At 38.4% G+C, this 10,254-nt stretch overlaps 1 protein-coding gene across 2 annotated transcripts; it reads right to left on the bottom strand.

The window, feature by feature from the left end:
- Positions 1–367: 367 nt before the first annotated feature.
- gal3st1a (galactose-3-O-sulfotransferase 1a) lies at positions 368–8,075 on the bottom strand. Of its 2 annotated transcripts, XM_028034264.1 has the most exons (4): positions 7,893–8,075; positions 7,103–7,420; positions 4,369–4,519; positions 368–3,042 (listed from the first exon to the last, which is right to left on the bottom strand). In XM_028034264.1, the coding sequence occupies exons 3-4, from the start codon at positions 4,494–4,496 to the stop codon at positions 1,893–1,895; spliced, it is 1,278 nt and encodes a 425-aa protein (XP_027890065.1). In that variant the 5' UTR covers positions 4,497–4,519; positions 7,103–7,420; positions 7,893–8,075; the 3' UTR covers positions 368–1,892. The 2 variants fall into 2 exon arrangements, with proteins under 2 accessions (XP_027890065.1, XP_027890066.1); XM_028034265.1 differs by lacking the exon at positions 7,893–8,075 and having other exon boundaries at positions 4,369–4,515; positions 7,103–7,815.
- Positions 8,076–10,254: the final 2,179 nt, after the last annotated feature.

Genomic DNA, 10,254 nt, shown 5'->3' with positions numbered 1-10,254 from the left:
GGAAACTATCTAAAATATTGACCTACCAATTCAAAAATAAATAAAACAAATGAAATAACTTACCTCCCAAACCATGATAAACAGGAGAATATTGGGTCAAAATGAAAGGCACACAAACTATTCAAATTATTCTACTATTGCACAATGTTGAGGATTTTCTGCAGAGATGCAGGTAAAGGTAAATGCCTGAATGATGAGGAATAGCAGAGTGCAGACGGCAGGTGGTTCACACAGTGTCTTCTTCTTCTTCAACTCATCCACATCTCTAAAAACACACTTTCACAATTGTGGAACAATGAAAAAGGAAACAAATCTATAAATATATAGGATATAATCATGCAATTGCCACTAGCAAAAACAGAAAAAGTTTAATCTATTGTACTTTAATGTCAGACTGAGGGAAAGAAAAAAATTTTGTGTTTGTATGCATTTATCTGGATTACCTGTAACTCTTACGTTTAATGTCTAGTTTGTAGTTTTTCTTGCTGTTTAATTGCAAGGAAAACTGGTTTGTTGTCACATTTGATACTTATGAAGGTTGTTAGTATTTACACCCGTTGTTGGCAGACTTATTCTGCATCATAGAGTATAGTAAACTTGGAAAAATAACATCAGAAGAAACTTTCAGCTTTAAATTACTTTCTTTTGGTTTGAACATAGAAAGTGTTACCTTTTACCTAACTAATTATAAAATTATAATGACATTGACTGTATCAATGAGGGATCGTATGGAGTAGGCAGCAGATAAATTAGTGAACAAATAAATCCCTTAAAAAGTGCTGAAAACAAGAAAAAAAACAGACATAGAAACAGATGATTTATCATTAAATGAATCAAAATAAAGAAACATGCAATGCTGCAGAGTAATAAAAAATATAACTTTTTCCCTATTGATTTCCTTCTGCCACTGCAGGTTATGACAGCAAGGCTGCATACAATCAGGAATGCAGATCATGTTTAACACCGTTATTCACCATCAAAGCACATAAGAGAAATTATACAATTACTTCTCACAATTTATAATACACAGATATAATCGTTCAGCTAAAAATCCTGCCAACACAACATATAGACGAACATGCTGCTTAAGACTTGACCTTCAGACATTAGAACGAGAAAAGACCCTCGAGAAGCAAAATGTAGCAGAAATCTCAAATACCATTAGGAACATAAAAAAAAACAATTCTTGTTTTGATTGCATAGAGCTTTACTTCCTTTTTGATTAATTTGATGATTTTCCTCATATTATTCAATAGATATCAGAATAACAAGTATTCGATCTGTTTTTAATACCATGAATTATACAATCACCCTGTTTTAAGGCCTTTCAAGTGCTACTCTTAAAAGGTAACCATCATTATTATACATATTTATTACAATTTAATCAAATTTTATAACTTCGCAGAGGGCTATTTCTATAGCAAGACGTTATTCATTTCTTATAATGTTCCTGATATTTTTGTAAGAATGTTTTTGTTAGATTTTTTTCTGTTTAATGTTTGGCCAGTGTTACCTTTTAAATGCAGCAGTGTCAGATTTAATACTTGTACATTGACTGTTTTCACACCATATTTTTACTCTTCATTCAGAATCCTTTCATCCAAGTTAAACATTTTCATCAAGGACAGTTTGATATTCATAAGTTAATATTATAAACCGTTTTATGTTCCCTTAAAGATTTAGTTGGTATGGCAACAATTATGATTTAATCAGAGGCTGCTTAGTTTGTTGTGAACATATCCACTCCCTTTCAGTGTTTCAAAGCTGAACACTACAAAGTTTCTGGTGTTCTTGCAGAGTGTGTTCGGTGTAGACTGTGACATCTGCCAACTGTACTCTGATATACTTTTCTTCTTTTAATTGGTGACGTGGCTTCATGCTCAGAAGCTAAGTCACCAGTTAAGAATGTTTCGAACATGGCCCCACAGCTTGGTGATCCACAGGTTCACCCCCAGTTCTGTCAGATACTGAATCTCTGGCATCAACATCTTACGACACAACTTCCGATGTGTTTTGTCCACATTCTTCTTTAGGTTATAGCCCATGATAGACTTCTCCCCTATTGGCTGCCAGGGCTGCATGTCTGTCTCCTGGATGCTGCCGGCTTCTACTGCATGGCCTCCCTCAATGCAGATCGATGCCATCTCTTTGTTTCTTTTCCTGAGTTCTGCCACGTCTTTGGCCATACGCTGCCGCCCATAGGCATCTACCTTCTTCCAAAACGTTTGGTTGAAGTGCTGGTATAGCTTCCAGTCAATGGCATTCCACTCAAGAGCCCTGGCCCTCAGCTCAGGGGTAAGTTTAGACACAGTGGATCCCTTGCGGGCATTGAGCTTGAAGAAGAGCAAGTCGTCCATCTCCCAGCATAGAGCATCTTTGAGCAGGATCAGTGATTCCTCAAAGTGTTCCACCAACATGACCAGATAGAAGCGCTCTGAGATGAATCTGATTCCCTCGTCTACCTGTGGATTCTCCAGCTCCAGAGTGTTGTCAAGTCCAAAGTCAAAGAACAGCAGGTTCTTGAGGTAGAAGGAATTAAAGCCCTCTGGATCAAAGTAGCTGTGAGGGTCAAGCAGGAACTCCGTCAGCTTGTCGTCACCCGGTATCGTCCAGGTAAAAGGCACTATCCGGCCAAAATAGTGGAATGATGACTCAAAAAGTTCTGCCGGGTCTCTCAGAATGGTGATGTAGGATGTGTCTAAAGGAAGTAGTTTAGCCACTTCTGGAGCATTGAACCGCATGTGATTGCAGATGATGTTAAAGCACATTCCAGGTTTGTAGTCTTTGACCTGGGAACGTTGAAAAAGGGATGGATAAAAGAAGTCATTCCTGCTGTTGGGAAAGGCAAACTGAAGATGGTGTTTCTCTCCAAAACGGAACAGGATGTTGAGGAAAGTGCTGCTGGCCGTTTTGTGTGTTTTCATGAACATTATGTCCACTTTAGGAGAGCAAGACTGGCTCGAGTTTTTTTGGGACATGTTGGTGGATGTTTTAGGGTGAAGATGGGATGGACGATGGGCACAAGAGTAAGGCACTGGGACCCTGCAGATAGAAAACATGAAAAGGCTGTGAGGAGGAGATATTTGGGAAAAGTAATGATTGCCGTGTTTTACAAAACTATGCATGCCCACTAAATCTTTAGATATTTTGCTACTTTTGAAACAAAAGCTTCAATGTAATTCATATTATGTGACTGACCAATATGGTTGTCAATATAAAGTAGCTGTGGTAATGTACTATGTCTCTACCAGTTTGTAGAGACTGAAATCCCTTTAAAAGAGCTCAAATTCAGTCAGACTGGGATTAAAACATTGATGCCGACTATAATTTAAACTCGTCAGGTATATGATCGTTATTCTGAACTGCTAATAATAGCCATTGATTGGGCTGATCCGAGGCCCAATATTGTTTAAAACATTTTATACAATGTTTTCTTCTGGAAGGTAAACCTCCATCCAAGTCTCAAATCATTAACAACCTTAAACAGGTTTCCTTCAAATAATTCTCCGTATTTAGCTCCCTCCATCTTTCCTTCAATTTTGAATAAATTTCCAATTCTTTCTGAAGAAACTTCTCACCACAGCATGATGCTGTCACCATCATGTAACCCCATGGATGTGGTGTGTGTGAGTTCAGAGTCCAGCTGGTTCTGGTTATATTTACAGTTCTGCCTTCCTCTATTCCTTTTTAGAGAATTGAACAGCAGAATATTTTTTTTGTTGCACAAATCTGCTTTGAACATTTCCACAAATTTATCCCCAACATGTCTGATGTTATATTTGTTCCCTAATGTTCTCCTACAAACCTCGGAGGCCTTCATAGACTGCAGCTTTATACTGAAATTAAACTACATGTAGGTGCACAACCAGCTGCAGTGGCTTTCACTTAGATGTAACAGCACAAAGGGTCTGAATACAAATACTGGTATACTTAATGAATATATTATTTTCTTCTACTTCACAATTATGTGGCTCTTTTTGTGCAAGTCTTTCAAACTAAATATGGACAAAATAGATTCAATTACAAGGTTGTAACATGGTAAAATATGGAAAAAGTTCACTCTACTGCCAAAATATATATTGGAAACATAAATTGATTTAGAATTTACATAAAGTATTCTATACAGATGCTTTTTAAACTTATTAAATCTTGATGATTTATATGAAAATAGTCAAGATTATTTCGTGGACAATGAATGAAAATAAGACAATAAAATTCAGGAAACAGTGAGGGAATGCTCAACTCCCTGGATTGTAGTTAAATATGTCACATCATTTTACACACCATCTTGAGTGTTGCAGGAAAATGGTTTTGATTTTAAACAATGTTTTCCTAAAAACTAAGAGATTCAAGCACTGTAAGTCTTACTCAGGTGGGTTGGAATTGGCTTGTTGGATGGGGAGACAGTAAAGCAGGATCATACAGCTGGTTAGAAGTGTTCCCAGGATGAGGCCTTTGCACATGGACCTCCATTGTCTCCCTTGCTTGCCAGCCATGGTCCAGCAAGTTCAAATTCTACCTTGAAGACACAGAACACAGTTTTATCATTTTCATAACCTATTAAGCTGTGTTTTCTTATATTCTCAAGTTGCAAAAAAATTGGACTTCAGACCAACTGGACTTCGTTGTTACTGTTTTTAAGTGGTTACTGCTAATAGGCAATAAGGCTAGAGAACACAACGACGACACTTTAAATAATTAACTCAGATCATTCCCCAGGAATTTAATTAGAAAGTGACTCCGCATAGATTACAATCTCGGTTCTCTGGTTTCGGAACGTCCTGAGACAGAAACATGACCTACTGGAAAGAGAAAATTGCATTGTAATAGCAATTGCTATTTCAGAAAGAATAATACATTTCTAGCTTTTAGAAACTTGACTGAGCGGCTGATTATGGATTAGAAATAAGTCTAATAGTGGAATGATAAGCAACAAATCATTCATATTGTAAATAACAACTCTGCACACAATAATCTTGTTGTAGACTGGAGTATCGCCACAGATCGTAACTGAAGCTGGAGGGGAACATGAGCCGACATCTGGGACATGAACTTGCAATTTACATTTTCATATAGCTGCCTTTGTGGGGCTCAAGCAGGAACTCTGTCAGTTTCACATAACCAGGCATCTTTCCGCTGATGACGTGGGTAGCCAAATTATATGAGGTGACACTGGCTGCAGGTTTTAACTCGGTGGTTAGCAAAGAAAAATTATGGTGCTTGTGACCTGAAGTGTAGAGCCTTGTGTTCCCTAATAAAGAATAAATAATGCACTACTGTGGAAAATGATATATGTTCTCTCCTGCAGACTGAGGTAAAATGAGCTACCTGCTGACTCGGCAGAGCACACCTGAAGATTTACAACTTTAGATGACCCAATGCTACCTCAACACAGAGCCATAATGTAGAGAATACACTATGTATATCGGAGGGCTTTATTTCCAGACTTTATTCTGTTTTATATTAAAAACCATTGTACCAGAATGAGTTATCTGTATTTAGTCGTTGCAATGATGTTTCAGTTTTTATGTTTTAACAAAGGTGTAACTACTATTTAGGTGTTTTTCTGGATGCATCACAAAATTAATCCCTACTGTTTGATTAATGTCTTAAAAGCAAATACTGACGCTGAATTGCAATTTCTTTTTATTTCATTAAGGTGAAGTGAATTTTGAAACCTATTATGGTAACATTATGAGTAAATAAAATAATTTAGACCAGTTATTTATTACTGTGAAAAATAAAATGATCTGTCACAGCTGAATCTGGGAAACTTGTTTATCAAAGTGCCACATAACAAGTTTAACATTTCATACATACACCTAGATCTTAAAAATGTGGGTGTCTGATAACGAGTAACTCTTCAAATCAAAGAAGCATTTAACATGAAATAAAAAAAAATCATGCACAAAACAGAGCATTCTTCAAATTAGCTGTACAGACTGCTATAAGAGATGCTTCCTGTCCATGGCCATCAGACTCTACAACTCTGAAATATGATTTACTATGACATTTAATTTCCCTTTAGGATCAATAAAGTATTTTTAAAATTGAAATGAATTAATTTGAATTCATTGAAGTTTATGTAAATTGTTGAGAAGCTTTTCCTTCCCTGGAGAATTTCTTTATAAAGAGGGGGGAAAAAAACTGTCAGTCTTCATAACGGTGTTCGTTTGAACGCCAAGAAATCTGGGTTTTTGACTTAAGAACTACAGAACATTATCATAAATAATTTTTTTCTGTTTTGAAAATCAGCTTGTTTTAAAAGAAAACTGTTGCTGCCATGCTTATCATACTATTGTTAAAAGGTGATGATGTTCAAACTGACAGCAATTATTAATTTCTCTTTTAGTTGTTATTCAAGCAATGGAGGTTAAGATCTACATTGAGATTTAATCTAGATCCGGGTTTAAACCATGTGTATCTATAAAGTGAGAAACTTTGTCCAGAGTTATAGATACTCTACCAATCTAACCCAGTGCTGGTGAGGATAACCAGTGAATGAAGCATGAAGCATTTCTGACAAAGGTAAAAAAGATTATAAAGTAAAAAAATATGCTGTTCATTCAGACTTAATACTAAAAGACTTTGATCTGCACATTTGGTCTGTTTTTAAAAGAAATCCCCAGAAATTACATACTTCTGGTTTTTTTAAGTATTTTTATCCAAGAAAGATGTAAATATTAATATTTAAATACAGTAAAATCCAATTCAAAAATTCACATTCAAGATTCTAATTCAAAACCATTTTCTTAATCCCAAAGGGAAATTAAATGTTGTTAAGTAGGGATATGTCTACTTTGTCTAGGTGTACACAAATAAAAGTAGGCTAAGATTAAAATTTCTTTAGAAAGTAGACTGTAGATTGTAACTGAAGCACGCTCCTGTCCTTTCTCCTTGACGCAAGTAAATCTAAAACTCTCTTGTCTTTCTCCTATTTGTGTGGTGAAATCAAATCCATTTCCTGTGCAATTACATGTCTGAAAAAGCTGTAAATTATCAGCAACATTGCAGTCTTTTTACAAATTACCCCAAACCCCAGCTTTAAAAAAAATCCATTTAGAACAAATATACATCTCAAAACACGAGAGGAACTTCTTACCTTCATGCAATTACCCAAAGAGAAACAAGTGCACAAGACAGAGCATTCTTCAAAGTTGTCCTACTCCATCATGTTGTCCATCCATTTCCAGACGATTCATGGAAGTCAATGTCCTTATTAAGGCTCCTCGTGTGTCTGATCTTAATGCGTTCATTTTGACTCCTGTGACAGTCTCATCACAGATCCGATGCCGCAGCTCCCATTCATCTATTTGCTGTTCCTCCTCTCCTCTTTCTCCCCCGTCACTCTGCGTGCACACCTGATGCCTCCGACCTGTGCTGCCTCCTCCCTTCACTTTCAATTCCAAAACTGATCCTGCTGAATAAAGCACAGCAGGGAGGTTCATGTAACCACCTGTGACGTCAAAGTCTCTCTGTCAGGGGACATGAACAAGTCTGTGAGCATGAAAATAAAAGAAGGAGGGCAGGGAGGGAGAGCAGGAGAAAGAGAGGGAGGAGAGAGGCCGTATATAGCCCCTATTTTGTGTTCACACACAGAGGGCTTTTGAGTGTGGACACTGAAGTCTGAGCTGCATGCTGACAAGAGGGGTGGAAAAAGGCATAGAAAGGACAAATGCAGAAATCCAAAGCACAAAGGGGCTAATTGTTCCAGCTGATCAAAACTGCACTGTCTATCGTCTGAAATTCTGATTTAGCAAGCTGGAGCTCTGCATGTGGTAGAATGAATAAACACAGTACAGCTTCTACATTTTCTACAACAGACCAACAAATTATATGAACAAAAACTTCCCTTTTCGTAATGTCAGTAATGTTAGAAGCTGAAATCCTACCTGCAACTACAAGTGCCTGCTGTTTAATCCTGTTAGGAAGTCAATACTTTCCTGAAATATTTTAGCCGATACAAGTTTTCATGTCCCATGAACTACTTCACATTTTAAAAACAAAGTATTTTAAGATTGTATGACATAGACAAGGGGTGCCCAAAGTCGGTCCTCGAGGGCCGTCATCCTGCATGTTTTAGTTCTCTCCCTGGTGGTAGTAACAACCTTTTCAGTATGTCACTGTTCTTCTTAGGCCTTCTAACGAGCCATCATTTGGTCCAGGTGAGTTAAACCAGGGAGAGAACTAAAACATGCAGGATGACGGCGCTCGAGGACCAACTTTGGGCACCACTGTGGGTAATCCTGGTCCTAGAGGACCAGGATTCTCTTAGATGTCTCCCTGGTCCAACACGCTTAAATCCAACAGCTGAATCACCTCCCAAATGCAGTCAGGTTTTCCAGAGTCCTGCTAATGACCTCATTATTTGACTCAGGTGTGCTGAAGTAGAGATACATCTAAAAGTTGCAGGAGACCGGCCCTCGAGGCCTGGAGTTGCCCACCCCTGAAAGGAAAAACGTACATTTAAATAAAGAAATAAAATTCACAATTTGAAAATCAGAAAATTGTATTGTACATACAATACAATTTGAAAAATAAAACACTCTTTAAAAAAAGAAAAAACTGGGGGTGGGAGGCGTCCTGAAGTCAGACTTGTGGCGCGGCCCAGCGTGTCCACCGGGGTTGGGGTCTCTCCAGCGACTGCTGGCCTGAGAGAAAGTCTTCCCAGAAATGGTCTTACTCTGTGTATCCTAATTAAAATTCAGTACCAATTGCCTTCTCACGCCTTCTACACTCTAGAATCCATGTAATTAAAAGTCAACATACTGTAAACACAGCTCTGGTAAGATAAAATCTAAACTGAAAGTGTTTGGAAACCTAGCACTGGACATTACCCTGAATGCACCATCCACACACTGGAACATGGTGGTGGCAGGACCATCATACAGCCGAGGAAAGCCGGTCGGAGCTGAAGGTAGATGGAGGTAACAGAGCAATCCTGAGCGACAGACCAATAGCTAGGTTGACCTGAAAGGAGAGAGCGTTAATGACTAAAATCATACAGCCAGAGCTACAAAAGGGATGGTTTGGATAAACATGCATTTATGTATTTGAATGGTTTGACGGTTCTGTTCATTTATATAGCGTCAGTTATATGTTGTCCCAAGGCACTTTGCAAAAAAAGTAAAAAATTCAGTTCAATCACACATTTATTCCAATTTATCAAACAAAATCCTTTAGTTATGCAAAGTACTTTAAAAATTTCTATCTAAGGAAGCCCAGCAGATTGAATTGAGTCATTGACTTGCTGCATTCACTCCTGCTGTCAAAGCCCAGAATTAAGTCTAATTGAGAATCTGGGACAAGACCTGAAATTTATGTTTACAGTCACTCCGCAGGTAGTCCGACTAAGCTGGAGCTCTTTTATAAAGAACAGGAAAATATATATCTCCCTTCATATTTTCCTTTGAAAAGAAATGTGAACACCACATAATTTATGCCTTCCAGCATATCTATCACACTAAACAAACATTGGAGTTTGTGACTGTAGCGTGACAAAATTTGCAAAAGACAAAGGGGGTGCGAATATTTTTCCAAGATAAGGTGTCATGTGTGATGTGCAAAAGGCATAAGCCACGTTTGTGGAAATGCTGTTCCTAATTATTTATTATGTAAGACAATAGTATTTCAGTAGAGGATAAAATGAGCATTCCACTGTGGCTGACAAGTCTGTTTGACCCTGCATGGCAGGATGTAGCAATATGCTGCCACAATGCCTCACCCAGTTCAATACGCCCCAACTCCATCTCCCGTTTACTGAAGCTCAGATCTGTAGAAGACAGACTCGATCTACGCTGCTCGTCCCACATTCCTCAAGCCGGAGCACAACACTGCTGCGTTTGTTCCACTGGGAATGCCTCTGCCTTCAGACGCACCCACCAAGTGTCAGGTCGAGACTCGAACAGGGTGGGCATGTGTGGAATGCGAAGCTGGGGAGAGTGGAGTGTGACGGGCAAGCCCACTCCCCACGAGATCAGAGCTGCTCATCAGAGGGTGGAAGGCCTGATCCCTATTTGTTATCGACACCCACTGCTGCTAGCGTAGACCAATCAATGAATGAGTCCAACAGCACGAGCACAGTGACCTCAGGCTCGGCCCATTGCTCTACTGGTAATTCTTGTGATTTATTACGTCTTCTCAACATCTGTGCCCAGCTGTAGGAGGCAAGGAGAAAGACCGTAAACTGATGCTTACTTTCATAAATAATCACTTAGTAGAGGGATCCTACACACACTTTTTTTTTTACATTCT

The sequence above is a fragment of the Xiphophorus couchianus genome, chromosome 12 (genome assembly GCF_001444195.1).
Source record: "Xiphophorus couchianus chromosome 12, X_couchianus-1.0, whole genome shotgun sequence".
In the NCBI taxonomy this organism is placed as follows: domain Eukaryota; kingdom Metazoa; phylum Chordata; class Actinopteri; order Cyprinodontiformes; family Poeciliidae; genus Xiphophorus; species Xiphophorus couchianus.
Note: the sequence above shows the minus strand (reverse complement) of the source record. Positions and strands in the feature narration are given on the sequence as shown.

Coding starts and splice junctions, on each gene's coding strand:
- gal3st1a (XM_028034264.1), bottom strand. CDS start 4,496: ATGGCTGGCAAGCAAGGGAGACAATGGAGGTCCATGTGCAAAGGCCTC. Junction 3,043..4,368: donor GCCAATTCCAACCCACCTGA/GTAAGACTTACA, acceptor TTCTATCTGCAG/GGTCCCAGTGCCTTACTCTT.